The sequence below is a fragment of the Podarcis filfolensis genome (assembly GCF_964270895.1).
Source record: "Podarcis filfolensis genome assembly, chromosome: 13".
In the NCBI taxonomy this organism is placed as follows: domain Eukaryota; kingdom Metazoa; phylum Chordata; class Lepidosauria; order Squamata; family Lacertidae; genus Podarcis; species Podarcis filfolensis.
Window position 1 is genome coordinate 40,380,740 of NC_139615.1, and position 14,550 is coordinate 40,395,289.

Below are 14,550 nucleotides of genomic sequence, written 5' to 3' on the forward strand. Positions count from 1 at the left end.
GCAATAAACAAAATTTTGAATCTCAGTGCAATGCTTTACGAATTCCCGCCTCTTAAATCTGAGATCTGGGTTTTAAAATGTAATGACTGGCATTTGTACACTTCTTCCGCAAATGTTTCAGGTACTTTTTCACATTAATATGAGAGAGATTCAGTTTGGTAGCATAAAGCTGTCCTGGTTACTGGAAACACCTTAAAATGAGACATGAATCTCTCTGTCTCTCTCTCTCTCAAGAGCTTTTTTCAGTTATTAGGGCTGTTTTCTGTATGCACAAGGAACATGCAAATGGCAGTAGGTCCTGCCGCCACACACTGAACTTTGAGGCGGATGTCCGAAATGCGCCTCCATGTGGTCAGGGATGTTGGGAATTGTAGTCCAAAACATCTGCAGGGCCGAAGGTTGGGGGTGCCTGGTATAGGACTTGATTTTCCTTAAGTAATTGTTGGGGGACAACTAACTGTTGTTCTCACAGAGGAAGGGATAGTGTCCCCAGCACCCAAATCATGAGCTTGAGACTGAGTCCTGCACGCAGAAATCTAAATTGCAGAGAACTAAGCATTCCTGGGGAAGAATTACCGTTTTTCAGAGCTGCCGTCCTTTGATTTAGCTGCCGAACGCTGAGAGCAGATCTGTTTAAGAAGAAGAGGAAGAAGCGATTGTGACGGACTCAAAATTCTAAGATTACTCACAGGCGGGTAGCAGGAATGACTGGGGTGGCCAAGCAAGGGACTAGTTTCTTGTCATGCCTATAATTATTATAATTATTATTACTATTATTACTTATTCCATTTATATGCCGCCCTTTATCCAAAGATCCCTGGGCAGTGTACAATATTAAGAACATAATTTATGCAGCATAATAATAAAAACATAGTACAGAGCATAATAATAAAATAATCATAATAACAGTCTCTCTCTCTCCCCCTCCCCTCATTTAACAGGCCACAGATTATTTAATGACGTAGGCCGGTCTAAAGAAGAATGGCTTTGCCTGGCGTTTAAGACATGTAATCAGTGGCGTAGCGTGGGTTGTCAGCACCCGGGGCAAGGCAAGTAATTTGCGCCCCCTAACCTGTGGATTTGCGCCCCCTAACCCGTGGATTTGCGCCCCCTAACCCGTGGATTTGCCCTAACCCCCAGATGTTGCGCCCGGTGCGGCCGGCCCCCCCTGCACCCCCCACGCTACGCCACTGCATGTAATGATGGCACAGGCAAGACTCTCTGGGGAGAGCATTCCACAGACAGGGAGCCAACACAGCAAAGACTCGTTCTTGCATTGTCTCCCTCCGAACGTCTCAGGGAGGGGGACATTGAGTTGGGCCTCGGATAACAAGCGCAGGGTCCTTTCTATTTAAAAGAATGGAGCTAGAGCTCAAAGCTGCTTGGATTCCTCAGTCCTACTCCCTGTTGTGAAGACGTTTGCTGCGGTCATTTATTCTGTTCCTGGTCTTAGCCTTGACATTATAGAAGCAGAAGACCCATTTCAGAAGAGGGGTGTGTGTGTGTGTGTGTGTGTGTGTGTGTGTGTGGTAGGGGTGGAGGAGGAAATTGATTCAGTGCACATTTGAATACAGTGCAAATTCACACTTTCTGAAACGGTTCATGAGCCAAAACAAAGCTATGCTTCAAAATTCACAGTTATCTAAATTTTGCAAAGCAGTTAAATAAACATAATAGTGAAAACAACAAACAAAAATGCATTGTATTAGTGGCAAAAAATGTGCGCATCAGCCAAAATTGGGTATACAAATATGTTTAATAAGATTTCTTTTTTTAAAAAAGTCACTAATTGCTGTAAAAAGTGGAAAAGTGCATTTAAGACTGGAAGAAATGAGAACTAAAATTGACAGATCCTTCATCCTTATGTGTAACTCTGGCTTAAATTAAGGCGAAGAACAAGGTGTTATAACTAGCAGGGTATTAGTCCTTCCACAGTAGCAGGATATAGTATGTTTTGGGGATATATGCTACCCATTCAAAGCAATGGAATGTATGGCAAGTTAAGAGATCAAAATAAGGATTTTTAAAACAACAACAGATTTTTAGCTTACCTCAATCAGGCAAATTACTGCAATGATAATCATTATCACAGCCGTCACTGAAATAGCCAGCAACAGCTTGTTGCCGTAGCCATATTCCGGAATCCCCTGCCTCGCTATCTGCAAGATTGGACAAAAGAAAGTAATATGAGGCAGCTGGCTTTTTCTGTGTTTCTCTCCTTTCTTCAGCCGCAAACACTGTTTGAGGGTGGCTTGCACTCATACAAACACATAAAACTGCCTTATACAGTGGTACCTCAGGTTAAGAACTTGATTCGTTCCGGAGGTCCGTTCTTAACCTGAAACTGTTCTTCACCTGAAGCACCACTTTAGCTAATGGGGCCTCCCACTGCCGCCGTGCGATTTCTGTTCTCAACCTGAGGTAAAGTTTGTAACCTGAGGTACTATTTCTGGGTTAGCGGAGTCTGTAACCTGAAGCGTCTGTAACCCGAGGTACCACTGTACTAGAATCAGATTTTGACAGTGGCGTAGCGTGGGTTGTCAGCACCCGGGGCAAGGCAAGTAATTTGCGCCCCCTAACCCGTGGATTTGCGCCCCCTAACCCGTGGATTTGCGCCCCCTAACCCATGGATTTGCCCTAACCCCAGATGTTGCGCCCGGTGCGGCCGGCCCCCCCTGCACCCCCCACGCTACGCCACTGGATTTTGATCCATGCCTACTGAACCTGGCAACCAATGTCTTTCCTTATTGCCTGGGATATATTTAACTACCGATGCCAGGGACGGAGGCCTGGATTCAATTAAACCCGCACGCCAGCAGAAGCTGGCGCAAGGTTTTTTGCTAGTGCGATGAGGCTTCCCACTTCTTCTTTCCCTGCATCTCCCCCAAATCTTCTCTGGAGGGTCCAGAGAATGCATCCCCCCAAACAGCGCAGGAGAGCGGGGGAATTATTCCACCTGACAAGCACAAATACTGTCACCAACGGAAGAATCAGCGGAGCGCAATGCAGAATTCCCCCCTATATCTGGGTTCTTCTGTATGCTAACTGTTATGTACTGAAGTTCTCACCCTGGGCCAGCAGGGGGATACTGTAGATAGTTATGCAAATAAGGGATCGAAAGTGACGTTCAGTGATTGGATAGTTTTAGAAAATTGTTACAGTTACATTGTACTGGAGCTCTATATAAGCAGGCTGACTGAACCCTTCAGTTCAGTTCTGTTCTGGCCTGTGAATAAACAAGGGCTGTTTGAAGAATCGCTGTGTCGCCTGATATGTTCACCCACAACTTAACACTAACCATGTGGTTCACCACAAAGCTATGGGCCTTCTCAGAGGCAGCCAAAGGACCTCTGCATCACCTGCCTACATCAATAATTTTTTGACTCTCCTTTCTCCCTTATGAAGTGCGTTTAAAGCGTAAGAACGAATCTTCCTAGAAACCTACGCCAAATCAGTCCCTGGAGTAAACAGACTGTAGGAGCACACCCAACTAAGCTGGGCGTTGGCCAACCTTCTGGGAGACCACTGGTAGGCTTGCCTACACTTGCCCCTTATCTCTGTCTTTGTGGGATGTAACATAAGCAGTCAAGTACAATACTTCCTGTTTGCCCAGAGTGGACACGCAGGGGGGTGTTACTCCAGCCACACCTGGTCTGGAGCATCCTCCCCCTGCGTGTGACCAGGTAGGTGGGCATGACCCTGGGAGACCCCATAAAAGGAGCTGGTCACACAGCCATCTCTCTTTTGATGCTCTCTTCCACTTTGGCCACTGCTCCTGATGCTGTCTGCTGGTTCTCTGCCAGCAGCACATGGGCCCATCGTTACAAGGATGTAAGCCACACTGTGTCTGTCACTACAAGCCTACCTTCAGGGATCATACTGTGAACTGAATGTGAGTAAACTTTTCATTACTTATAAGGAAGACTCTTTATTCTTTTAGGAGGGAATCAAAGGGGTCTTCCCTGGAATATACTCCAATCTGGGCATGCCAGATTGGACTGCTTGACTAAAGAGATTCAAACGAATCTGCAACTAGCTTCTTGCTGTGTAAAACGGGGAATGAGCTCTGCTATATAGTGGTACCTCGGGTTACATATGCTTCAGGTTACATACGCTTCAGGTTACAGACTGCACTAACCCAGAAATAGTGCTCCAGGTTAAGAACTTTGCTTCAGGATGAGAACAGAAATCGTGCTCCGGCGACGCGGCAGCAGTGGGAGGCCCCATTAGCTAAAGTGGTGCTTCAGGTTAAGAACAGTTTCAGGTTAAGTATGGACCTCCGGAACAAATTAAGTATTTAACCCGAGGTACCACTGTATATATATGACTCACTAGCGTGAGTTAGGAAGGATAATATTTAATCAATATGTCCTCTTCTACTATCCACAACATTCCCACACTCTTCTGCAACTTTGGACTGTAGTCTTCAGATCACAACTTCCATCAGTCCCAACCAGCATAGCCAATGATCAGGGACGATGGAATTTGTAACTCAACGCCATCTGAAAAGCACCAGGTTGGCGGAAGCTGCCTTACCTCGTCGGAAGGTTTCCCCATTTTCCTTGGGCTCAACGTGGTCTTGTTGGCTGTATTCTTGGCAGACCAAAGGTACGACTTCCACAGGGAGGTGGTCTCCTTTATGTTTTCTCTCTCGCTGAAGAGCTTCATGAGGAGGCCTGTCCTGGAGATGAGCTTAGCACAAGCCAGCTGGATGGCGGGTTCTGTGCAGTCCATCTTCAAGATGCGGATCACGTGGGAGATGAGGTTCCTCACCGGTGCGTTGGGGATGAGAGGCTCCAAACGCTTGTTCAGCTCTGCTTCAAAGAGGTCGCCCTGAAGCAAATAGTCGTCTGGAGCTGGCAGGAGCTGAAGGCGCGGGGAATACGTGGTCCTCTGCTCGTGGTGCTCCCAGTGCGTCTCTTGCGACAAGGTGATGTCAGGGGAGATCTCGTTCAAGGTTTCCGAGTCGTCGGGCGGGGGCTTGGATTTATCTTCTTTCATCAGCTGGCTGAGCAGCTCCTCCTTCTTCAATATCTCAGACTCCAGGCGCTCCCGCAAAATTTCCTCCGACTTGTCTGTGCTCTCTTCACGTGGAGATGCGACGGCAGGCTGAGCCTCGGCGGCCGGCTGAACCTCGGCGGCCGGCTGAGCCTCGGCGGCCGGCTGAGCCTCAGCGGCCGGCTGAACCTCGACAGGTGAAACCGGGTTAGGTTCTACTTGCACCTCCTCCTTCACAGAAGGTGTTTGCTCTCCCTGCTCTGCGCTGCTGGTTTTGTTGGGGTGCTTTAAGATAATCACTACCTTGCCTGTCATGTCTTCGGGATTCTCGTCCACCATGATGGAGGCAGTCAAGGGAGGGGACTGGGTCGGGTACTGTCCGGCGGAGCGTTTCCAAGAGGAACCAAGCACTGCTCGGCGGAGTCGAGCCATACTTAGAGGCTCTAGACCCCCGGCTAGCTTCCTCCAGTTCCGAGGCCTAGCTGGGGAATCTGTGCTGCTTCGCTGCCCCGCATGCTGCTTAGCGGACTCTGCAAATTCTCGCCTCTCTCTGCCAGCCCTGAGAAACGACTCCACCCATCTTGGGGTGCTGCCATGCCAAGTTTCTCTTCTCACCCTTCTCAGGTGTCTTCCCTTCCCTTGGGCAGCCCCTGTAGCAGGCTGTGTTTTCGGAGGCTCCTCCTTCTGAGCCGGCAGTGGCCCGCCTTGACTCTCCCTTTCGTCTTCTGCGATTTTTTCTTTGAGCGCCACCTGCAGCAAGTTGGCCAGCAGGTACAACTTCTTCAGCTCGCTTTGGTCGGTCCACTTCACATCCAGGAGGTCCTCGCTTTTCAGCTTTTTGAAGCCCTTGACGGATTTGAAAAGGCTGGTGGGGAGTCGGTGGAAATGAAGGTCCAAGTGAGATTTGCCCTCGGTGGCCGAGAGGGTCAGAGTCAGGTTGGCGCGGAAAGACCTCTCCGGCATAATGTTCAGGGTGCTGCCGCTGTCGTTCAGCTTCCTGGTTTCCAGCACCTTTATGACATCTTCTTGCATCTTGCTCATCGCCTCCTCTTTCTCTGCTCGGAGAAAGAAGAACAAGGAAAGAACAGCAGAGGTGTCTATGGGCACTGAGCTTCGGGAAGGGAACTTGGAAATGGGACAAATACATTGAAATCACACGGCTTCCCTTCAAGGAATCCTGAGAACTTCGAATTGTTCAGGGTTCCTGGGAATCATAGTTCTGTAAAAGGGTGAGCTACAGTTCCCAGGATTCTTGCGGGGGGGAGCCATATGTTATAAATGTATGGTGTGAATGTGACCATTCTGTCCAGTTTGGGCTGAATATGGCCCCTGTTGCAACCCTATACCCTTCTACCTGGGAGTAAGCCCCACTGAATTCAATGGGGCAAATGTGTGTGTGTGTTTTTCCCCTCAGCCCTGTTGTTTTGGGGCAATGCTACTGGAAATCTAGCACCACTTGCATGCCTGTGTTTTATCTGACCACCCTTTGTGTTAGTTTCTTACAGGTTCTGTATTACTCTGAACCTGTAAGCTTTTAAATAAACCGTTTATTTCAGTTACCGTATTTTTCGCCCAATAGGACGCACCGCCCCATAGGACGCACCTAGTTTTTTTGGGGGGGAAATAAAGAAAAAAAATTATTTCCCCCCCAGGCGCGGGGCTGGTGCGGGGGAAGCCCGAGCTTCCCCCGACCCCAGCCCCGAGAACAGCCTGCTATCCGCAAGCCTAGGGAGCCCGGCGGGAAGTCGCGCCGGTCTCCACAGGCTTGCGGAGAGCTGCGCGAAGCCCGGGCGTGCTCTTCAGCGCGCCCCAGGCTTCAGAATGCAGGCAGCTCTGCACAACCCTCGGGAGACCGGCGCGACTTCGCGCCAGGCTCCCTAGCGTTGCGCAGAGCTGTGCGAAGCCCGGGACTGCAGGCAGCTCTGCGCAGCCCTCGGTCTCCCGAGGGTTGCGCAGAGCTTCCTGAAGCCTGGAGAGCAAGAGGGGTCGGTGCGCACCGAACCCTCTCGCTCTCCAGGCTTCAGCGAAAGCCTGCACTCGCCCCATAGGACACACACACACACACATTTCCCCTTCATTTTTGGAGGGGAAAAAGTGTGTCCTATAGGGCGAAAAATACAGTAAGTTTCCTCTTAGAAGGTCAACCACGGCCAATTAGAAATGTGGAGGAAGAGCCTAAATGCAGGATTCTGGGGGCAAAAAGATTGCACTTTGTGGATTTGTTTAGATTTTGGTGCCATTTTGAACACTGGCATTTCTGGCGTCATTTGTTAATGTGTTCCATTTCCCAACATTCCCCCCCCCCTTAGGCTGGGTTGCGCACGATACCATTAAAGCACATTCTTCCCCTCGAAGAATTCTGGGTAGTGTGGTTTGCCCCTCACAGAGTTACAGTTCCCAGAAACCCTTAACAAACCACAAGGCCCAGAATCCTTTGAGGGAACGATTGTGCTTCACATTTGCTTTAAAGGTACAGTGGTACCTCGGTTTTCGAACGTCTCGGAAGTCAAACGTTTTGGCTTCCAAACGCCAAAACCCCAGAAGTAACTGCTTTGGTTTCCAAATGCTTTTCGGAAGCTGAATGTGCCACATGGCTTCCGTATTGAGTTTTCTGGATGTAAATGCTTCCGGAAATGCATGCTTCGGTTTCCGAACGTTTTGGAAGTCGAACGGTCTTCCGGAATGGATTACATTCGAAAATGGAGGTATAGTGTCTACCCAGCCTTTGAGTGAAACTAGACAGACAGAAACAAACATTTAAATTTTTTAAAAAACCTACCACACAAAGTGACATTAGCGGTACACGTGTGGGCACAATCCAACTTGACCGACTCACACAAAAGCTCAATGTCGTCCTGAATATGGCAGAGGCAACAGGCCATCTTTTTGGGCAAGATGCTGCAGATGGAAAAACGACAAACATCTTTAGCCTCTTCTCATTGCAATTTACCAGCAATCTGAGCACAAACAGCCCGGATACTTGAGTGACAACAGGAGGAGCAGAAAGGAAAAAGGTAGGTAAGATAAGATTAGCTGCCATTTTCAGTTCTTACTTCTCACTCTTGGACCCCAGCAAAAGAAAAGGGTCACACATGATACTTACAGAGTTTTCAGTTGCAGGCAAGTTCTGAGAAGGGCCTCCAATATCTCTGGAGTCACATCAGTGGCACCAAGGTCCCTGGAAAAAGGACGCAAGAGTCTTTGCTGTGTGAAACGCCAAGGCATACCAAGAGATATAAAAGATGGAGTGCCTTGCGTAGTGGGTTTAATGAAACTCACTGGGTGACCTCAGTGTGGTCAATTATGTCTTAGACTAGACTGGCCTACCCTACAAGGTTGTTGAGAGGATGAAATGGCATTAACCCTGTGCCTGCTACCCCTGAGTTCCTCAGAGAAAGGATGGGATGCAATTGTGAGAAGTAACAATGCAAAGCGTCACTAGGCCATCGTTTCCACCGGGGCAGCTTCTACGGGGAAAAAGGTTTGCTGCTTCTGAATTATACACAGCTCCACATCATGCAGAATGGGAAAAGAGAGAGCCTGAGGCTCAGTCCTTGCCACCTATCGGACACTAAAGACAAGAGTGCCTCAAAACACATGCAGAGTTCATTTATTTTGCCACTGACTAAGAACCGTCTGCCCCTATGCATCTGGGTGTGGAGAGGAAAACTTTCTGATAAAGTTGGTGGCTTTGAAGCAAGCTTGAGCCCTCAACTCAGCCTGGCCTAGAAGTCATGCTTTCGACTGGGAATCTGGATTCCTGGCATCAATTAGGGATGTAAAAATCTACCAATTTGTGTCTTTCTCTCTGTTTCTCATTTTTTAAATCTTCAGTTTGCCACAGTTCTGCATATTTTGCATTAAAAAGAACGGCCCTTACTCACCAAAATTTGTTACCGTTTTAGTGTGTGTTTCTCCTTACAGACACATTTTTGAAAGCATTTTTTCCTAACGTTGTATGTTGTTTTCACTAACATAAGAATTTTTATGCAGACTTTCCTTTAACATGGATACTTTCTTTTTTTTTTTTTTTTTTAGTTGGAGAACTGCACAGCTGTGTTTTGGTGCATTAAAATGGGAACCGAACCAAATTTCTTTCCATTCCCTGTATTACATTGGGCTCATCCAGGTTCCTCAGTGATTCACAAAAGCAACCTAAACATATGAGCAAAGGCAGTTTACTTCTTCTTTCTTCTTCTTCTTCTTCTTCTTCTTCTTCTTCTTCTTCTTCTTCTTCTTCTTCTTCTCCCCGCCCATCTGACTGGGTTGCCCCAGCCATTCTGGACTTCCAACAGAATATGCAAAAGCCCAACAGAACATCACACATGAAAAGTTTCCCAACACAGGGCTGCCCTCAGACGTCTACAGAAAGTCATATAATTATTTATCTCTTTGACATTTGACAGGAGAGCACTCCACAGGGCGGGTATCACTACCAAGAAGGCCCTTATCATTCACTTATGTGTTCCAGGAACAAAAAAACCTAGTTTCCAGTCAAAATTAAACGCTGCAATCTGTGCGTGCTCAGAGACAACCACTCTCCTTTTTATATATTACTTCACACATTTTGCAGCTGAGGCCGGGCAGGAAAACTGGGCTACAGGGGAAAGCCTTTAACTATGAGAGTTACTCAGAGGCACTATCAAGCGGTTAATTTAGATGTATTTTTAAATTTCATTTCTCTTTATTTGTTACATTGCCATCCAGCCTTTCCTCAAAGTTATTCAAGGAAGCGTACATGCCTCCCTCTCCAACCTCTGACCAAATTAGTATTCCCAACAGTCCTGCGAGGCAGAGGATTTGAGAAAATATAGCAACCAACCAACCAATAGTCATTAAGTGTGCTTCATGGCAGAGTCCAGACTTGAACTTTGGGCTACCTTGCCCTAGTCCAGTCTAACCACTATACCACATTGGCTCTTCAGATTTATAAAGGTAAAGGGACCCCTGACCATTAGGTCCAGTCATGGCCAACTCTGGGGTTGTGGTGCTCATCTCGCTTTATTGGCCGAGGGAGCTGGTGTACAGCTTCCGGGTCATGTGGCCAGCATGACTAAGCCACTTCTGGCCAACCAGAGCAGCGCACAGAAACACCGTTTACCTTCCCACCAGAGTGGTACCTATTTATCTACTTGTACTTTGAAGTGATTTCGAACTGCTAGGTTGGCAGGAGCAGGGACCGAGCAATGGGAGCTCACCCTGTCGTGGGGATTCGAACCGCCGACCTTCTGATTGGCATATCCTAGGCTCTGTGGTTTAACCCACAGCACCACCCGCTGTGACAAAAATAACAGGAGGAAGATGGATGAAGCTCCTCGCGACCCAAGCAAGCCCAAATAGTAGCACCTGTAGTAGAAAAATCCCAAGCGAAGACGCAAGCAAATGTATTTCAGGTACTTACAGGAACTTCAGCGAGGGCAGTTTGTAAAAACGGGCATCTTCAATGACCGTTAGCGGATTATGGTTGAGAACCCTGCAGAAAAACCGGGGAAAGGGAACTGGTTGTTGTAACCAGCTTAAAAAGCAAAGAAAACCAGCCGCTTAAAAATACCTGGCCAGACCAAGGCAGTTTGCTGCCTCAAACAGATGAACTACACAGAGCAATAATCAGTCATTAGAGATACTGTGAAATTCTAAAGTTTTAAAGAGAGATTATGGGGCTCGACTCTGTGTGGAAATATGGAAGCCATTCATCATCATCCATTATTGTTGTTATTGTTGTTTTATTATTTATACCCCACCCATCTGCCTGGGTTTCCCCAGTCACTCTGCATGGCTTACAAGCACATATAAAAACATAGCAAAAAGTCAAACATTAAAAACTTCAGACCTTCCAAGTGTCCCTAGATTTACAGAAGCCATCCCAGTTTCTGATTTGATCCCGGAATGGCATGGTTTTGTTTAGGATGTCTCTATTTTCATTGGAGATGTGTTGGAAGGTATGGTAAGTCATCCCTATTTTCATCAGAGAAATATTGGAGGGTATGGAGTTATGCGACCCTCGAGCTAAGGAGATAAGCAACTATACAACCTTTAGAAGACAATGTTTTATTCTGTTTTTATATATCCTGGGAGCCACCCAGCATAGGCGTCATCTGGGAGTCCAACAATACCCGGAGTTTCACTACGCCTGAATTAACATACCCTCCAACATTTCTCTGATGAAAACAGGGGTGTCCTATTCCATAATAATAGGCTTCTGTAAATTTGGGACTGTCCATGGAAAATAGGGACACTTGGAGGGCCAGCACTACACCAACCCTGGTATCGGTGATTTATACTTTTAGGAGGAGAAAAACACTGGGGTTAAGGCAATTTCAAAGCTCTTGCTTCTGATATAAACACTTTTCATTTGTTGACCCTGAATATATGCCCTGAAGGGCTCTGGTTACCCCGTGACAATAAAGCAGTTCTCTGCACGTGCTCAGAGGCCCTTTCTTCCTTACAACTGCACGCTACATCTTCCAGGGCGAGGGCTGCAGTTCAAAACTATTGTTGAGGGCTGAAGAAAGGTCAAAGGCTAGCAGAGTACTTTCAGCATTACCCTAAAGGCATTAACTGCTGACACACCGTTTTGGGTCGTGTGCGAGGGTGGATCTACGCACACAGGAAAAACATGCTTTAAATAAGCCAGAAATTAAATTGTTATAACAAAAGGGTGGAAAACGGTCTAGAATTTCTTTTATCTTCTGGCGCCATCTGGCGTTGCATGTTGATAACTCATTCAAAACAGTGTTTCCTCACTAATGTAGCTCAGGCCCTAGAGCAGGGGTCAGCAAACTTTCTCAGCCGTGGGCCGGTCCACCGTCCCTCAGACCATGTGGTGGGCCGGACAATATTTTGAAGGGGAAAAAATGAACGAATTCCTATACCCCACAAATAACTCAGTGATGCATTTTAAATAAAAGGACACATTCTACTCATGTAAAAACACGCTGATTCCCGGACCGTCCACGGGCCGGATTGAGAAGGCGATTGGGCCGCATCCGACCTTAGGTTGCCTACCCCTGCCCTAGAGGCTGGCTGCTCTCAAGCCATTGCAGGTTTTGATTTCACTTACATCTTGAGCAAAAACTGCATTCCGTGCCAGGCCTCAAACGCCCCTTGCGTGATCCGCCCAATAACGTTGCCGCTGAGATTTCTGCAAAGGGAAACAAAAGCAATCGTGGTGTATAGGACTTTGCATTTGTACAAACACAAGCTCTTTTTCCCCTGTCCCTGTCCAGTAAATGTAAAGGGACCCCTGACCATTAGGTCCTGTCGTGGCCGAATCTGGGGTTGCGGTGCTCATCTCGCTTTATTGGCCAAGGGAGCCGGCGTACAGCTTCCGGGTCATGTGTCCAGCATGACTAAGCTGCTTCTGGTGAACCAGAGCAGCGCACGGAAACACCGTTTACCTTCCCGCTGGAGCGGTACCTATTTACCTACTTGCACTTTGATGTGCTTTCGAACTGCTAGGTTGGCAGGAGCAGGGACCAACCAACAGGAGCTCACCTCGTCGCGGGGATTCCAACCGCCAGCCTTCTGATCGGCAAGTCCTAGGCTCTGTGGTTTAACCCACAGCGCCACCCGCGTTCCACTATCCTTGTCCAGTAGTGGATATCAATTCTCACTCTGAGTTGTTGTGACGGAACATGAGGGTAGTTCCTTATTCCCTCCCCTGTTCCAATGGGCTCCCCTGACCCCCCCTTTCCCCCAGTACTGACCCCTTCAATTTCCATTGCCAGTTTCTCTTCTGGATGAACTTTGGGACAGATCTCTATGGGGTATTTTTACTTAAGTCTGCCTGGAAGCTGTTCAGAATCTTGTTAGCATTTTACTTGTTACCAGGACTGGACAGAGAATCACTTCTAGGACTGAACCCTGACTCAGCCCCGCTGCTTCAGAATTCCAGTCTGATTCATATAAGTCTCTGAACATGTGCAGAGGTCACTTTCCCCCCTCAGGAACGAGTCACCCCATCCCATCTGGGATCATAGGGCAAGTCTTCCAGAGATAATGTACTTTCTCCACACCCAGCAGACTTGACCCCCCAGCACCCGGTTGCTTTTAGAAATAGTTGGGGGTGGGAAATTACTCCAGGGCAGGGGCTTGGCAGATTCAGGACTTGGGGGGCTGAAAGCTATTCCATTTCTGCTGCTCACCCGCTCCCAGAAAAGACCCTTTTTACGCCCCCAACAACTTACATAAATTGCAGAAACGGGACAGGTTCAAAGGCGTTTTTCTCAATGAAGTGGATTTTATTGCACGACAAGTCCCTGTTTAAGACAGCATACAGAGCTTATCAAACTAGAGACTATAAGAAAGACATGTCCATCCCATGGTTTCTGCTTTTGACATTTTTTTTGGCCTGGTTTAGTCAGCTTTAATAAAGGTCAACAATCCTTTAGCACTATCCAGAGTGGAATCTGCACAGAATGTGGCATATAGCAAAACCATAGCTGTCAACTTACAGATTTGAAAATAAGGGACCAGCAGCCTCGAAAATAAGGGATCAGCAGCCAAAATAAGGGATTTTCCGGGCACAGGTATGTTCAACTTCTGAGCCCCTCTGAGCCAAAGGCAGAAAGCCCAGCCAGCAGCCAAATGAAGCCTCATCAATAAGGGACAGCAGCAGGACATGGCGCTGGGATAAGGGACTGTCCCGCCAAATAAGGGACACTTGACAGCTATGAGCAAAACGTACTTATACAGTTGTTCCTCCATGGATCCATCCTTGTAGCTTGACTCATGTTTATGACATCACTGTAATAGTATTAGCCAGGACAGCTAAATGGAACCTTCATGCATAGAGGCAGTATACCTTGAAATATCAGATGTTAAGGACAAACCTTGGGAGAAGACTGTCACCTTCAGGCTCTGCATATTAGCTTTCTGGAGATATGTGTCTGGCCACCTATGTGTCAAGATGCTTGCCTAGACAGATCTCTTACCAGTTGGGAGATAGATGTGGCAAAGCAATGTAGGCTATTTACTTTTCCACATGCCAACCTGATTTTGTCATTCGGATCCTCTTCTTTTTATCTTTCTCCACAAATCTGAAAACTGGATGTATTTCTGATCTCTGATAGGACATTTCAGATTTTGAAATTTCTAGCACTGCAAATTAAATTTCGCAAGAATTCAAAATTCAACAGATTCATCTGCTTTGGTTGGCTCAAAGCATGGCTAAAAAACGGAATGTACTAAATTCCATTGCAAGCCTGCTGTTTGGCTGCCATTTGTGAGTAAGCCTAGGTGAATCTTAGACTCATACCCTCCCCTCTGCTCCTTCAGCAAAGCCTTCAGCAAAGGCTGAGACCCTATCTGCCTGCGGACTGTCTCACCAGAGTGGTGCATGCTCTGGTTATCTCCCGCTTGGACTACTGCAATGCGCTCTACGTGGGGCTACCTTTGAAGGTGACTCGGAAACTACAACTAATCCAGAATGCGGCAGCTAGACTGGTGACTGGGGGCGGCCGCCGAGACCATATAACACCGGTCTTGAAAGATCTACATTGGCTCCCAGTACGTTTCCGAGCACAATTCAAAGTGTTGGTGCTGACCTTTAAA

At 47.4% G+C, this 14,550-nt stretch overlaps 1 protein-coding gene across 1 annotated transcript in view; it reads right to left on the reverse strand.

The window, feature by feature from the left end:
• LOC310747720 (leucine-rich repeat-containing protein 37A-like) overlaps positions 1–14,550 on the reverse strand; it is a 46,657-nt gene that overhangs the window by 24,159 nt on the left and 7,948 nt on the right. The window contains exons 4-11 of the mRNA XM_083582632.1: positions 13,185–13,256; positions 12,059–12,139; positions 10,400–10,471; positions 8,102–8,176; positions 7,778–7,896; positions 4,537–6,053; positions 2,052–2,159; positions 577–629 (exon numbers count right to left, since the gene is read on the reverse strand). Coding sequence (XP_083438758.1) covers positions 577–629; positions 2,052–2,159; positions 4,537–6,053; positions 7,778–7,896; positions 8,102–8,176; positions 10,400–10,471; positions 12,059–12,139; positions 13,185–13,256 — 2,097 coding nt within the window. The remainder of the gene's footprint in view (positions 1–576; positions 630–2,051; positions 2,160–4,536; positions 6,054–7,777; positions 7,897–8,101; positions 8,177–10,399; positions 10,472–12,058; positions 12,140–13,184; positions 13,257–14,550) is intronic.